This window comes from Engystomops pustulosus, unplaced genomic scaffold (assembly GCF_040894005.1).
Source record: "Engystomops pustulosus unplaced genomic scaffold, aEngPut4.maternal MAT_SCAFFOLD_297, whole genome shotgun sequence".
Lineage (NCBI taxonomy): Eukaryota > Metazoa > Chordata > Amphibia > Anura > Leptodactylidae > Engystomops > Engystomops pustulosus.
In genome coordinates, this window is record NW_027285176.1 from 10156 (window position 1) to 24960 (window position 14805).

At 69.2% G+C, this 14805-nt stretch overlaps 1 protein-coding gene across 3 annotated transcripts; it reads left to right on the forward strand.

Annotated features, from left to right (window-relative positions):
• Window positions 1–2440: 2440 nt before the first annotated feature.
• Window positions 2441–14552, forward strand: PCGF1 (polycomb group ring finger 1). Of its 3 annotated transcripts, none has more exons than XM_072132252.1 (9): window positions 2441–2622; window positions 11045–11147; window positions 11219–11371; window positions 13080–13154; window positions 13261–13369; window positions 13463–13496; window positions 13575–13661; window positions 13735–13815; window positions 14351–14552. In XM_072132252.1, exons 1-9 carry the CDS (start codon window positions 2533–2535, stop codon window positions 14396–14398), a joined length of 780 nt encoding a protein of 259 aa, XP_071988353.1. In that variant the 5' UTR covers window positions 2441–2532; the 3' UTR covers window positions 14399–14552. The 3 variants fall into 3 exon arrangements, with proteins under 3 accessions (XP_071988353.1, XP_071988352.1, XP_071988351.1); XM_072132251.1 differs by having other exon boundaries at window positions 2443–2622; window positions 11042–11147; window positions 13578–13661; XM_072132250.1 differs by having other exon boundaries at window positions 2444–2622; window positions 11042–11147.
• Window positions 14553–14805: the final 253 nt, after the last annotated feature.

Consider the following 14805-nt stretch of genomic DNA (forward strand, 5'->3'; position numbering starts at 1 on the left):
TGCAGGGCTCCAGGGCAGGCTCTGGTATAGGGAGTATCAGGCTGGAGGTGAGGAGATGCTATGCAGGACTCCAGGGCAGGCTCTGGTATAGGGAGTATCAGGCTGGAGGTGAGGAGATGCTATGCAGGGCTCCAGGGCAGGCTCTGGTATAGGGAGGATCAGGCTGGAGGTGAGGAGATGCTATGCAGGACTCCAGGGCAGGCTCTGGTATAGGAGTATCAGGCTGGAGGTGAGGAGATGCTATGCAGGACTCCAGGGCAGGCTCTGGTATAGGGGTATCAGGCTGGAGGTGAGGAGATGCTATGCAGGACTCGAGGGCAGGCTCTGGTATAGGGAGTATCAGGCTGGAGGTGAGGAGATGCTATGCAGGACTCCAGGGCAGGCTCTGGTATAGGAGTATCAGGCTGGAGGTGAGGAGATGCTATGCAGGGCTCCAGGGCAGGCTCTGGTATAGGGAGTATCAGGCTGGAGGTGAGGAGATGCTATGCAGGACTCCAGGGCAGGCTCTGGTATAGGAGTATCAGGCTGGAGGTGAGGAGATGCTATGCAGGGCTCCAGGGCAGGCTCTGGTATAGGAGTATCAGGCTGGAGGTGGGAGATGCTATGCAGGACTCCAGGGCAGGCTCTGGTATAGGGAGTATCAGGCTGGAGGTGAGGAAATGCTATGCAGGACTCCAGGGCAGGCTCTGGTATAGGGAGTATCAGGCTGGAGGTGAGGAGATGCTATGCAGGACTCCAGGGCAGGCTCTGGTATAGGGAGTATCAGGCTGGAGGTGAGGAGATGCTATGCAGGGCTCCAGGGCAGGCTCTGGTATAGGGGTATCAGGCTGGAGGTGAGGAGATGCTATGCAGGACTCGAGGGCAGGCTCTGGTATAGGGAGTATCAGGCTGGAGGTGAGGAGATGCTATGCAGGACTCCAGGGCAGGCTCTGGTATAGGAGTATCAGGCTGGAGGTGAGGAGATGCTATGCAGGGCTCCAGGGCAGGCTCTGGTATAGGGAGTATCAGGCTGGAGGTGAGGAGATGCTATGCAGGACTCCAGGGCAGGCTCTGGTATAGGGAGTATCAGGCTGGAGGTGAGGAGATGCTATGCAGGACTCCAGGGCAGGCTCTGGTATAGGGAGTATCAGGCTGGAGGTGAGGAGATGCTATGCAGGGCTCCAGGGCAGGCTCTGGTATAGGGAGTATCAGGCTGGAGGTGAGGAGATGCTATGCAGGACTCCAGGGCAGGCTCTGGTATAGGAGTATCAGGCTGGAGGTGAGGAGATGCTATGCAGGGCTCCAGGGCAGGCTCTGGTATAGGGAGTATCAGGCTGGAGGTGAGGAGATGCTATGCAGGGCTCCAGGGCAGGCTCTGGTATAGGGAGTATCAGGCTGGAGGTGAGGAGATGCTATGCAGGGCTCCAGGGCAGGCTCTGGTATAGGGAGTATCAGGCTGGAGGTGAGGAGATGCTATGCAGGGCTCCAGGGCAGGCTCTGGTATAGGGAGGATCAGGCTGGAGGTGAGGAGATGCTATGCAGGACTCCAGGGCAGGCTCTGGTATAGGAGTATCAGGCTGGAGGTGAGGAGATGCTATGCAGGGCTCCAGGGCAGGCTCTGGTATAGGAGTATCAGGCTGGAGGTGAGGAGATGCTATGCAGGTAGGTAGGTGTTGGGTGCAGGTAGGTGCTGGGGGGTAGGTGGGTGCAGGTCCTGTAGGTAGGTGCTGGGGGCAGGTAGGTGGGTGCAGGTCCTGTAGGTAGGTGCTGGGGGTAGGTGGGGGCAGGTCCTGTAGGTGGGTGCAGGTAGGTGGGGGCAGGTAGGTAGGTGGGTGCAGGTCCTGTAGGTGGGTGCAGGTAGGTGGGGGCAGGTAGGTGGGGGCAGGTCCTGGGGGCAGGTAGGTGGGTGCAGGTAGGTAGGTGGGTGCAGGTCCTGTAGGTGGGTGCAGGTAGGTAGGTGGGGGCAGGTCCTGTAGGTGGGTGCAGGTAGGTGGGGGCAGGTAGGTAGGTGGGTGCAGGTCCTGTAGGTGGGTGCAGGTAGGTGGGGGCAGGTAGGTGGGGGCAGGTCCTGGGGGCAGGTAGGTGGGTGCAGGTAGGTAGGTGGGTGCAGGTCCTGTAGGTGGGTGCAGGTAGGTAGGTGGGGGCAGGTCCTGTAGGTGGGTGCAGGTAGGTGGGGGCAGGTAGGTAGGTGGGTGCAGGTCCTGTAGGTGGGTGCAGGTAGGTGGGGGCAGGTAGGTGGGGGCAGGTCCTGGGGGCAGGTAGGTGGGTGCAGGTAGGTAGGTGGGTGCAGGTCCTGTAGGTGGGGGCAGGTAGGTGGGGGCTGGGGTTATTCTGCTCTTTCCCTTATTAAGCGGTGACTCCTCCCCTTGGCTCCTATGGGGTCCGGGTGTAGCTCCTCCTCCTGCTCGGTTGTAATTCCGGGACTGACCCGCAGGTGGCGGGAGCCCCGCCCACAGGCAGCGATCACATGATCAGCGTCTGACATCATGTGACCTTTTGCATAGCAACCGGCAACGCCGCGGCAGCACCGGAAGTGACGTAACGGTCGGGAAGATGGCTGCTACACAGGGAGCGATGGTGATCGCGATGCGGCTCCGCAACCAACTGCAGTCCGTGTACAAGATGGACCCGCTGCGGAACGAGGTGAGACCGCCCCCCCCTAGTGTCCCCCGCATGACACACGGAGCCCCGGCCCCCCCTAGTGTCCCCCTCATGACACACGGAGCCCCGGCCCCCCCTAGTGTCCCCCCCTGACATCCGGAGCCCCGGCCCCCCCTAGTGTCCCCCGCATGACACACGGAGCCCCGGCCCCCCCTAGTGTCCCCCTCATGACACACGGAGCCCCGGCCCCCCCTAGTGTCCCCCCCTGACACCCGGAGCCCCGGCCCCCCCTAGTGTCCCCCCCCTGACACCCGGTGCCCCGGCCCCCCCTAGTGTCCCCCCCCTGACACCCGGAGCCCCGGCCCCCCCTAGTGTCCCCCCCCTGACACCCGGTGCCCCGGCCCCCCCTAGTGTCCCCCCCTGACACCCGGAGCCCCCCTCCCCCCCTAGTGTCAACCCCCCCCCTGACGCCCGGAGCCCCGGCCCCCCCTAGTGTCAACCCCCCTCCTGACGCCCGGAGCCCCGGCCCCCCCTAGTGTCAACCCCCCCCCTGACGCCCGGAGCCCCGACCCCCCCTAGTGTCCCCCCCTGACACCCGGAGCCCCGACCCCCCCTAGTGTCCCCCCCCCTGACACCCGGAGCCCCGACCCCCCCTAGTGTCCCCCCCCCTGACACACGAAGCACCGGCCCCCCCTAGTGTCCCCACCCTGACACCCGGAGCCCCCCTCCCCCCCTAGTGTCAACCCCCCCCCCTGACGCCCGGAGCCCCGGCCCCCCCTAGTGTCAACCCCCCTCCTGACGCCCGGAGCCCCGGCCCCCCCTAGTGTCAACCCCCCCCCTGACGCCCGGAGCCCCGACCCCCCCTAGTGTCCCCCCCTGACACCCGGAGCCCCGACCCCCCCTAGTGTCCCCCCCCCTGACACCCGGAGCCCCGACCCCCCCTAGTGTCCCCCCCCCTGACACACGAAGCACCGGCCCCCCCTAGTGTCCCCCCCCTGACGCCCGGAGCCCCGACCCCCCCCTAGTGTCCCCCCCCCCGACACACGAAGCACCGGCCCCCCCTAGTGTCCCCCCCCTGACGCCCGGAGCCCCGGCCCCCCCTAGTGTCCCCCCCCCTTGACACCCGGAGCCCCGGTCCCCCCTAGTGTTCCCCCCCCTCCCCCGTGCGCTGAGCGCCTGTGCTCCTCCCCTCCCCCCCGTGCGCTGAGCGCCTGTGCTCCTCCCCTCCCCCCCCCCCCCCCGTGCGCTGAGCGCCTGTGCTCCTCCCCTCCCCCCCCCCGTGCGCTGAGCGCCTGTGCTCCTCCCCTCCCCCCCCCCGTGCGCTGAGCGCCTGTGCTCCTCCCCTCCCCCCCCCCGTGCGCTGAGCGCCTGTGCTCCTCCCCTCCCCCCCCCCCCGTGCGCTGAGCGCCTGTGCTCCTCCCCTCCCCCCCCGTGCGCTGAGCGCCTGTGCTCCTCCCCTCCCCCCCCCGTGCGCTGAGCGCCTGTGCTCCTCCCCTCCCCCCCCCCGTGCGCTGAGCGCCTGTGCTCCTCCCCTCCCCCCCCCCGTGCGCTGAGCGCCTGTGCTCCTACCCCCCCCCCCGCCACCTTGCGCTGAGCGCCTGTGCTCCTCCCCCCCGTGCGCTGAGCGCCTGTGCTCCTCCCCTCCCCCCCGTGCGCTGAGCGCCTGTGCTCCTCCCCTCCCCCCCGTGCGCTGAGCGCCTGTGCTCCTCCCCTCCCCCCCGTGCGCTGAGCGCCTGTGCTCCTCCCCTCCCCCCCGTGCGCTGAGCGCCTGTGCTCCTCCCCTCCCCCCCGTGCGCTGAGCGCCTGTGCTCCTCCCCTCCCCCCCGTGCGCTGAGCGCCTGTGCTCCTCCCCTCCCCCCCGTGCGCTGAGCGCCTGTGCTCCTCCCCTCCCCCCCGTGCGCTGAGCGCCTGTGCTCCTCCCCTCCCCCCCGTGCGCTGAGCGCCTGTGCTCCTCCCCTCCCCCCCGTGCGCTGAGCGCCTGTGCTCCTCCCCTCCCCCCCGTGCGCTGAGCGCCTGTGCTCCTCCCCTCCCCCCCGTGCGCTGAGCGCCTGTGCTCCTCCCCTCCCCCCCGTGCGCTGAGCGCCTGTGCTCCTCCCCTCCCCCCCGTGCGCTGAGCGCCTGTGCTCCTCCCCTCCCCCCCGTGCGCTGAGCGCCTGTGCTCCTCCCCTCCCCCCCGTGCGCTGAGCGCCTGTGCTCCTCCCCTCCCCCCCGTGCGCTGAGCGCCTGTGCTCCTCCCCTCCCCCGTGCGCTGAGCGCCTGTGCTCCTCCTCCCCTCCCCCCCGTGCGCTGAGCGCCTGTGCTCCTCCCCTCCCCCGTGCGCTGAGCGCCTGTGCTCCTCCCCTCCCCCCCGTGCGCTGAGCGCCTGTGCTCCTCCCCTCCCCCCCGTGCGCTGAGCTCCTGTGCTCCTCCCCTCACACCCGTGCGCTGAGCGCCTGTGGTCCTCCCCTCCCCCCCGTGCGCTGAGCTCCTGGGCTCCTCCCCTCACACCCGTGCGCTGAGCGCCTGTGCTCCTCCCCTCCCCCGTGCGCTGAGCGCCTGTGCTCCTCCCCTCCCCCCCGTGCGCTGAGCGCCTGTGCTCCTCCCCTCCCCCCCGTGCGCTGACCGCCTGTGCTCCTCCCCCCCGTGCGCTGAGCTCCTGTGCTCCTCCCCCCCGTGCGCTGAGCTCCTGTGCTCCTCCCCCCCGTGCGCTGAGCTCCTGTGCTCCTCCCCCCAGGCGCTGAGCTCCTGTGCTCCTCCCCCCCGTGCGCTGAGCTCCTGTGCTCCTCCCCTCCCCCGTGCGCTGAGCTCCTGTGCTCCTCCCCCCCGTGCGCTGAGCTCCTGTGCTCCTCCCCCCCGTGCGCTGAGCTCCTGTGCTCCTCCCCCCCGTGCGCTGAGCTCCTGTGCTCCTCCCCTCCCCCGTGCGCTGAGCTCCTGTGCTCCTCCCCTCCCCCGTGCGCTGAGCTCCTGTGCTCCTCCCCTCCCCCGTGCGCTGAGCTCCTGTGCTCCTCCCCTCCCCCGTGCGCTGAGCTCCTGTGCTCCTCCCCTCCCCCGTGCGCTGAGCTCCTGTGCTCCTCCCCTCCCCCGTGCGCTGAGCTCCTGTGCTCCTCCCCTCCCCCGTGCGCTGAGCTCCTGTGCTCCTCCCCTCCCCCGTGCGCTGAGCTCCTGTGCTCCTCCCCTCCCCCGTGCGCTGAGCTCCTGTGCTCCTCCCCTCCCCCGTGCGCTGAGCTCCTGTGCTCCTCCCCTCCCCCGTGCGCTGAGCTCCTGTGCTCCTCCCCTCCCCCGTGCGCTGAGCTCCTGTGCTCCTCCCCTCCCCCGTGCGCTGAGCTCCTGTGCTCCTCCCCTCCCCCGTGCGCTGAGCTCCTGTGCTCCTCCCCTCCCCCGTGCGCTGAGCTCCTGTGCTCCTCCCCTCCCCCGTGCGCTGAGCTCCTGTGCTCCTCCCCTCCCCCGTGCGCTGAGCTCCTGTGCTCCTCCCCTCCCCCGTGCGCTGAGCTCCTGTGCTCCTCCCCTCCCCCGTGCGCTGAGCTCCTGTGCTCCTCCCCTCCCCCGTGCGCTGAGCTCCTGTGCTCCTCCCCTCCCCCGTGCGCTGAGCTCCTGTGCTCCTCCCCTCCCCCGTGCGCTGAGCTCCTGTGCTCCTCCCCTCCCCCGTGCGCTGAGCTCCTGTGCTCCTCCCCTCCCCCGTGCGCTGAGCTCCTGTGCTCCTCCCCTCCCCCGTGCGCTGAGCTCCTGTGCTCCTCCCCTCCCCCGTGCGCTGAGCTCCTGTGCTCCTCCCCTCCCCCGTGCGCTGAGCTCCTGTGCTCCTCCCCTCCCCCGTGCGCTGAGCTCCTGTGCTCCTCCCCTCCCCCGTGCGCTGAGCTCCTGTGCTCCTCCCCTCCCCCGTGCGCTGAGCTCCTGTGCTCCTCCCCTCCCCCGTGCGCTGAGCTCCTGTGCTCCTCCCCTCCCCCGTGCGCTGAGCTCCTGTGCTCCTCCCCTCCCCCGTGCGCTGAGCTCCTGTGCTCCTCCCCTCCCCCGTGCGCTGAGCTCCTGTGCTCCTCCCCTCCCCCGTGCGCTGAGCTCCTGTGCTCCTCCCCTCCCCCGTGCGCTGAGCTCCTGTGCTCCTCCCCTCCCCCGTGCGCTGAGCTCCTGTGCTCCTCCCCTCCCCCGTGCGCTGAGCTCCTGTGCTCCTCCCCTCCCCCGTGCGCTGAGCTCCTGTGCTCCTCCCCTCCCCCGTGCGCTGAGCTCCTGTGCTCCTCCCCTCCCCCGTGCGCTGAGCTCCTGTGCTCCTCCCCTCCCCCGTGCGCTGAGCTCCTGTGCTCCTCCCCTCCCCCGTGCGCTGAGCTCCTGTGCTCCTCCCCTCCCCCGTGCGCTGAGCTCCTGTGCTCCTCCCCTCCCCCGTGCGCTGAGCTCCTGTGCTCCTCCCCTCCCCCGTGCGCTGAGCTCCTGTGCTCCTCCCCTCCCCCGTGCGCTGAGCTCCTGTGCTCCTCCCCTCCCCCGTGCGCTGAGCTCCTGTGCTCCTCCCCTCCCCCGTGCGCTGAGCTCCTGTGCTCCTCCCCTCCCCCGTGCGCTGAGCTCCTGTGCTCCTCCCCTCCCCCGTGCGCTGAGCTCCTGTGCTCCTCCCCTCCCCCGTGCGCTGAGCTCCTGTGCTCCTCCCCTCCCCCGTGCGCTGAGCTCCTGTGCTCCTCCCCTCCCCCGTGCGCTGAGCTCCTGTGCTCCTCCCCTCCCCCGTGCGCTGAGCTCCTGTGCTCCTCCCCTCCCCCGTGCGCTGAGCTCCTGTGCTCCTCCCCTCCCCCGTGCGCTGAGCTCCTGTGCTCCTCCCCTCCCCCGTGCGCTGAGCTCCTGTGCTCCTCCCCTCCCCCGTGCGCTGAGCTCCTGTGCTCCTCCCCTCCCCCGTGCGCTGAGCTCCTGTGCTCCTCCCCTCCCCCGTGCGCTGAGCTCCTGTGCTCCTCCCCTCCCCCGCGCTGAGCTCCTGTGCTCCTCCCCTCCCCCGTGCGCTGAGCTCCTGTGCTCCTCCCCTCCCCCGTGCGCTGAGCTCCTGTGCTCCTCCCCTCCCCCGTGCGCTGAGCTCCTGTGCTCCTCCCCTCCCCCGTGCGCTGAGCTCCTGTGCTCCTCCCCTCCCCCGTGCGCTGAGCTCCTGTGCTCCTCCCCTCCCCCGTGCGCTGAGCTCCTGTGCTCCTCCCCTCCCCCGTGCGCTGAGCTCCTGTGCTCCTCCCCTCCCCCGTGCGCTGAGCTCCTGTGCTCCTCCCCTCCCCCGTGCGCTGAGCTCCTGTGCTCCTCCCCTCCCCCGTGCGCTGAGCTCCTGTGCTCCTCCCCTCCCCCGTGCGCTGAGCTCCTGTGCTCCTCCCCTCCCCCGTGCGCTGAGCTCCTGTGCTCCTCCCCTCCCCCGTGCGCTGAGCTCCTGTGCTCCTCCCCTCCCCCGTGCGCTGAGCTCCTGTGCTCCTCCCCTCCCCCGTGCGCTGAGCTCCTGTGCTCCTCCCCTCCCCCGTGCGCTGAGCTCCTGTGCTCCTCCCCTCCCCCGTGCGCTGAGCTCCTGTGCTCCTCCCCTCCCCCGTGCGCTGAGCTCCTGTGCTCCTCCCCTCCCCCGTGCGCTGAGCTCCTGTGCTCCTCCCCTCCCCCGTGCGCTGAGCTCCTGTGCTCCTCCCCTCCCCCCGTGCGCTGAGCGCCTGTGCTCCTCCCCTCCCCCCCGTGCGCTGAGCGCCTGTGCTCCTCCCCTCCCCCCCGTGCGCTGAGCGCCTGTGCTCCTCCCCTCCCCCCCGTGCGCTGAGCGCCTGTGCTCCTCCCCTCCCCCCGTGCGCTGAGCGCCTGTGCTCCTCCCCTCCCCCCGTGCGCTGAGCGCCTGTGCTCCTCCCCTCCCCCCGTGCGCTGAGCGCCTGTGCTCCTCCCCTCCCCCCCGTGCGCTGAGCGCCTGTGCTCCTCCCCTCCCCCCCGTGCGCTGAGCGCCTGTGCTCCTCCCCTCCCCCCCGTGCGCTGAGCGCCTGTGCTCCTCCCCTCCCCCCCGTGCGCTGAGCGCCTGTGCTCCTCCCCTCCCCCCCGTGCGCTGAGCGCCTGTGCTCCTCCCCTCCCCCTCGTGCGCTGAGCGCCTGTGCTCCTCCCCTCCCCCCCGTGCGCTGAGCGCCTGTGCTCCTCCCCTCCCCCCGTGCGCTGAGCGCCTGTGCTCCTCCCCTCCCCCCGTGCGCTGAGCTCCTGTGCTCCTCCCCTCCCCCCCGTGCGCTGAGCTCCTGTGCTCCTCCCCTCCCCCCGTGCGCTGAGCTCCTGTGCTCCTCCCCTCCCCCCCGTGCGCTGAGCTCCTGTGCTCCTCCCCTCCCCCCCGTGCGCTGAGCTCCTGTGCTCCTCCCCTCCCCCCCGTGCGCTGAGCTCCTGTGCTCCTCCCCTCCCCCCGTGCGCTGAGCTCCTGTGCTCCTCCCCTCCCCCCCGTGCGCTGAGCTCCTGTGCTCCTCCCCTCCCCCCCGTGCGCTGAGCTCCTGTGCTCCTCCCCTCCCCCCCGTGCGCTGAGCTCCTGTGCTCCTCCCCTCCCCCTGTGCGCTGAGCTCCTGTGCTCCTCCCCTCCCCTGTGCGCTGAGCTCCTGTGCTCCTCCCCTCCCCCCGTGCGCTGAGCTCCTGTGCTCCTCCCCTCCCCCCTTGTGCGCTGAGCTCCTGTGCTCCTCCCCTCCCCCCCGTGCGCTGAGCTCCTGTGCTCCTCCCCTCCCCCCCGTGCGCTGAGCTCCTGTGCTCCTCCCCTCCCCCCCGTGCGCTGAGCTCCTGTGCTCCTCCCCTCCCCCCCGTGCGCTGAGCTCCTGTGCTCCTCCCCTCCCCCCCGTGCGCTGAGCTCCTGTGCTCCTCCCCTCCCCCCCGTGCGCTGAGCTCCTGTGCTCCTCCCCTCCCCCCCGTGCGCTGAGCTCCTGTGCTCCTCCCCTCCCCCCGTGCGCTGAGCTCCTGTGCTCCTCCCCTCCCCCCCGTGCGCTGAGCTCCTGTGCTCCTCCCCTCCCCCCCGTGCGCTGAGCTCCTGTGCTCCTCCCCTCCCCCCGTGCGCTGAGCTCCTGTGCTCCTCCCCTCCCCCCCGTGCGCTGAGCTCCTGTGCTCCTCCCCTCCCCCCCGTGCGCTGAGCTCCTGTGCTCCTCCCCTCCCCCCGTGCGCTGAGCTCCTGTGCTCCTCCCCTCCCCCGTGCGCTGAGCTCCTGTGCTCCTCCCCTCCCCCGTGCGCTGAGCTCCTGTGCTCCTCCCCTCCCCCGTGCGCTGAGCTCCTGTGCTCCTCCCCTCCCCCGTGCGCTGAGCTCCTGTGCTCCTCCCCTCCCCCGTGCGCTGAGCTCCTGTGCTCCTCCCCTCCCCCGTGCGCTGAGCTCCTGTGCTCCTCCCCTCCCCCGTGCGCTGAGCTCCTGTGCTCCTCCCCTCCCCCGTGCGCTGAGCTCCTGTGCTCCTCCCCTCCCCCGTGCGCTGAGCTCCTGTGCTCCTCCCCTCCCCCGTGCGCTGAGCTCCTGTGCTCCTCCCCTCCCCCGTGCGCTGAGCTCCTGTGCTCCTCCCCTCCCCCGTGCGCTGAGCTCCTGTGCTCCTCCCCTCCCCCGTGCGCTGAGCGCCTGTGCTCCTCCCCTCCCCCCGTGCGCTGAGCGCCTGTGCTCCTCCCCCCCCCCCGTGCGCTGAGCGCCTGTGCTCCTCCCCTCCCCCCCGTGCGCTGAGCGCCTGTGCTCCTCCCCTCCCCCCGTGCGCTGAGCGCCTGTGCTCCTCCCCTCCCCCGTGCGCTGAGCGCCTGTGCTCCTCCCCTCCCCCCCGTGCGCTGAGCGCCTGTGCTCCTCCCCTCCCCCCGTGCGCTGAGCGCCTGTGCTCCTCCCCTCCCCCGTGCGCTGAGCGCCTGTGCTCCTCCCCTCCCCCGTGCGCTGAGCGCCTGTGCTCCTCCCCTCCCCCGTGCGCTGAGCGCCTGTGCTCCTCCCCTCCCCCGTGCGCTGAGCGCCTGTGCTCCTCCCCTCCCCCGTGCGCTGAGCTCCTGTGCTCCTCCCCTCCCCCGTGCGCTGAGCTCCTGTGCTCCTCCCCTCCCCCGTGCGCTGAGCTCCTGTGCTCCTCCCCTCCCCCGTGCGCTGAGCTCCTGTGCTCCTCCCCTCCCCCGTGCGCTGAGCTCCTGTGCTCCTCCCCTCCCCCGTGCGCTGAGCTCCTGTGCTCCTCCCCTCCCCCGTGCGCTGAGCTCCTGTGCTCCTCCCCTCCCCCGTGCGCTGAGCGCCTGTGCTCCTCCCCTCCCCCGTGCGCTGAGCGCCTGTGCTCCTCCCCTCCCCCGTGCGCTGAGCGCCTGTGCTCCTCCCCTCCCCCGTGCGCTGAGCGCCTGTGCTCCTCCCCTCCCCCCGTGCGCTGAGCGCCTGTGCTCCTCCCCTCCCCCCGTGCGCTGAGCGCCTGTGCTCCTCCCCTCCCCCCCGTGCGCTGAGCGCCTGTGCTCCTCCCCTCCCCCCCGTGCGCTGAGCGCCTGTGCTCCTCCCCTCCCCCCCGTGCGCTGAGCGCCTGTGCTCCTCCCCTCCCCCCCGTGCGCTGAGCTCTTTCGCTCCTCCCCCCAGGAGGTGGTGAAGGTGAAGATAAAGGAGCTGAATGAGCACATTGTGTGTTATCTCTGCGCTGGATACTTCATAGACGCCACCACCATCACCGAGTGTCTCCACACCTGTAAGTACCGCCCCTCCCTTCAGTCATGTGTGGGCGTGGCTTGTGGTGACTCCGCCTTGTCTCTCCTGCAGTCTGTAAGAGCTGCATCGTGAAGTATCTGCAGACCAGTAAGTATTGTCCTCTGTGCAACATCAAGATCCACGAGACCCAACCCCTGCTCAACCTCAAGCTGGACCGCGTCATGCAGGACATCGTCTACAAGCTGGTGCCCCGCCTCCAGGACAGTGAGTAACCCCGCCCCCGCCTACAGCTCTGTGCCCCCGCCTCCAGGACTGACCCCAACCACAGCTCTGTGCTCCCGCCTCTAGGACTGACCCCACCCACAGCTCTGTGCCCCCGCCTCCAGGACTGACACCCCAACCACAGCTCTGTGCTCCCGCCTCCAGGACTGACCCCACCCACAGCTCTGTGCCCCCCGCCTCCAGGACTGACCCCACCCACAGCTCTGTGCTCCCGCCTCCAGGACAGTGAGTAACCCCGCCCCCACCTACAGCTCTGTGCCCCCGCCTCCAGGACTGACACCCCACCCACAGCTCTGTGCCCCCGCCTCCAGGACTGACCCCAACCACAGCTCTGTGCCCCCGCCTCCAGGACTGACCCGACCCACAGCTCTGTGCCCCCGCCTCCAGGACAGTGAGTGACCCCGCCCCCACCCACAGCTCTGTGCCCCCGCCTCCAGGACTGACACCCCACCCACAGCTCTGTGCCCCCGCCTCCAGGACTGACCCCAACCACAGCTCTGTGCCCCCGCCTCCAGGACAGTGAGTAACCCCGCCCCCACCTACAGCTCTGTGCCCCCGCCTCCAGGACTGACACCCCACCCACAGCTCTGTGCCCCCGCCTCCAGGACTGACCCCAACCACAGCTCTGTGCCCCCGCCTCCAGGACAGTGAGTAACCCCGCCCCCACCTACAGCTCTGTGCCCCCCGCCTCCAGGACTGACCCGACCCACAGCTCTGTGCCCCCGCCTCCAGGACTGACACCAACCACAGCTCTGTGCCCCCCGCCTCCAGGACTGACCCCAACCACAGCTCTGTGCCCCCGCCTCCAGGACAGTGAGTAACCCCGCCCCCACCTACAGCTCTGTGCCCCCCGCCTCCAGGACTGACCCCGACCACAGCTCTGTGCCCCCGCCTCCAGGACTGACCCCAACCACAGCTCTGTGCCCCCGCCTCCAGGACTGACCCCAACCACAGCTCTGTGCCCCCCGCCTCCAGGACTGACACCCCTCCCACAGCTCTGTGCCTCTGCCTCCAGGACTGACACCCCACCCACAGCTCTGTGCCTCTGCCTCCAGGACTGACACCCCACCCACAGCTCTGTGCCCCCGCCTCCAGGACTCACCCCAACTACAGCTCTGTGCCCCCGCCTCCAGGACTGACCCCACCCACAGCTCTATGCCCCTGCCTCCAGGACTGACACCCCACCCACAGCTCTGTGCCCCCGCCTCCAGGACAGTGAGTGACCCCGCCCCCACCCACAGCTCTGTGACCCCGCCTCCAGGACTGACCCCACCCACAGCTCTGTGACCCCGCCTCCAGGACTGACCCCACCCACAGCTCTGTGACCCCGCCTCCAGGACTGACACCCCACCCACAGCTCTGTGACCCCGCCTCCAGGACTGACCCCACCCACAGCTCTGTGACCCCGCCTCCAGGACTGACCCCACCCACAGCTCTGTCCCCCGCCTCCAGGACTGACCCCACCCACAGCTCTGTGACCCTGCCTCCAGGACTGACCCCACCCACAGCTCTGTGACCCCGCCTCCAGCACTGACCCCACCCACAGCTCTGTGACCCTGCCTCCAGGACTGACACCCCACCCACAGCTCTGTGACCCCGCCTCCAGGACTGACCCCACCCACAGCTCTGTCCCCCGCCTCCAGGACTGACACCCCACCCACAGTGAAATGTCTGTTTTGCTTTCTCTCAGATGAAGATAATCGGATCCGGGAATTTTATCAGTCACGTGGGCTGGAGCGTGTCCTGCAGAGCAGCGCAGTGGAGGGTGAGTGACCTCCTGTCATTACACCCCCCTCCTCCCGCAGGCTCCCTGCCTGCAGGCCCCGCCCTCTGTAGGTCTCCCGTGTGACGCGTGTGCTCCTCCCCTCTAGATCCGGTGGTGGATGTCTCGCGGCTCTCCCTCTCGCTGGCCGTGTCTCAGAGCACGTCTCACTATTACAGGAACGATGAACACGTCAGTCTGTGCCTGGAGAAGAGCGGGTAAGGTCCTAATACTGGGGGAGGGGCCTCTGCATGCCACGCCCCTGGGTGGGAGGGGCTTAGTCGGTGGTCTAACCCGTTGTCTCATTGCAGGTCTGGTAAGGATAAGAAGAAGTTCATCCTGCAGGTAAGTTTCATCTCCATCTCCCGATCCGTGTTTCCTCTCCTTAGCCACACCCCCTGATCATGTGACCTGTCTCTACAGCAGAAGTACATCCGCTGCTCTGTGCGCTCAGAGATCCGACACCTGCGCAGAGTCCTCGCCCACCGCCTGGGTGCTCCGCCTCCTCAGGTAACGAGAGGGCGTGTTCTACCACCAGCCTAGACAGACCACAGGCACTGACCCCTCCCCTTCATATCCTCAGGTTCATCTTATGGTTGACAACAAGACCCTCCCAGATCACATGACCATGAAACAGCTGTGGCTGACGCACTGGTACGGAAAGGTAAGTGCCCGCCCTATTGTCACCCTCGGCTCTGCCACGCCCCTCACTTTCCTGCTTTGTGTTCTACAGGCCACGCCCCCTCGGCCCTGCCCCTCACCTTCCTGCTTTGTTTTGCAGCCCCTCCTCCTCTGCTTTGCTCCGCCCCTCACCTTCCTGCTTTGTCTTGCAGGCCCCACCTCTTGGCTCTGCCCTGCCCCTCACCTTCCTGCTTTGTTTTGCAGCCCCTCCTCCTCTGCTTTGCTCCACCCCTCACCTTCCTGCTTTGTCTTGCAGGCCCCACCCCTTGGCTCTGCCCTGCCCCTCACCTTCCTGCTTTGTCTTGCAGGCCCCACCCCTTGGCTCTGCCCTGCCCCTCACCTTCCTGCTTTGTTTTGCAGCCCCTCCTCCTCTGCTTTGCTCCGCCCCTCACCTTCCTGCTTTGTTTTGCAGCCCCTCCTCTTCTGCTTTGCTCTGCCCCTCACCTTCCTGCTTTGTCTTGCAGCCCCTCCTCCTCTGCTTTGCTCCGCCCCTCACTCTCCCGCTTTGTGTCTTGCAGGCGGCGCCTCTGGTTCTGTCTTACAATGTGAAGGAGAAGAGGAGGTGACACTGGGCCCCGGGGCCCCACACATGTACATAGGAGCAGCCTCTCCGTGCCTTCCCTCTGCTGCACACCAGGGGGCGCTGCACTCCCAGCTAAGAGTTTTAGAAGGGAAAATCTATTTTATGTTTTATTTAATTATTAAAAACCAAAACCTGTATTGACCTGGTGCAGGGGTGTGACTGGTCCCCGAGGGCCTGGTGCAGGGGTGTGACTGGTCCCCGAGGGCCCGCCGCCGCAGGGGTGTGACTGGTCCCCGAGGGCCTGGTGCAGGAGTGTGACTGGTCCCCGAGGGCCTGGTGCAGGAGTGTGACTGGTCCCCGAGGGCCCGCCGCCGCAGGAGTGTGACTGGTCCCGAGGGCCTGGTGCAGGGGTGTGACTGGTCCCGAGGGACTGCCGCCGCAGGGGTGTGA

What these genes read in the sequence shown, in the direction of transcription:
- PCGF1 (XM_072132250.1), top strand. Translation starts at nt 2,533, where the DNA reads ATGGCTGCTACACAGGGAGCGATGGTGATCGCGATGCGGCTCCGCAAC. An exon ending in GGTGCCCCGCCTCCAGGACA is followed by an intron (nt 11,372 to 13,079) that starts GTGAGTAACCCC and finishes GCTTTCTCTCAG; the next exon opens with ATGAAGATAATCGGATCCGG. An exon ending in GCAGAGCAGCGCAGTGGAGG is followed by an intron (nt 13,155 to 13,260) that starts GTGAGTGACCTC and finishes CCTCCCCTCTAG; the next exon opens with ATCCGGTGGTGGATGTCTCG.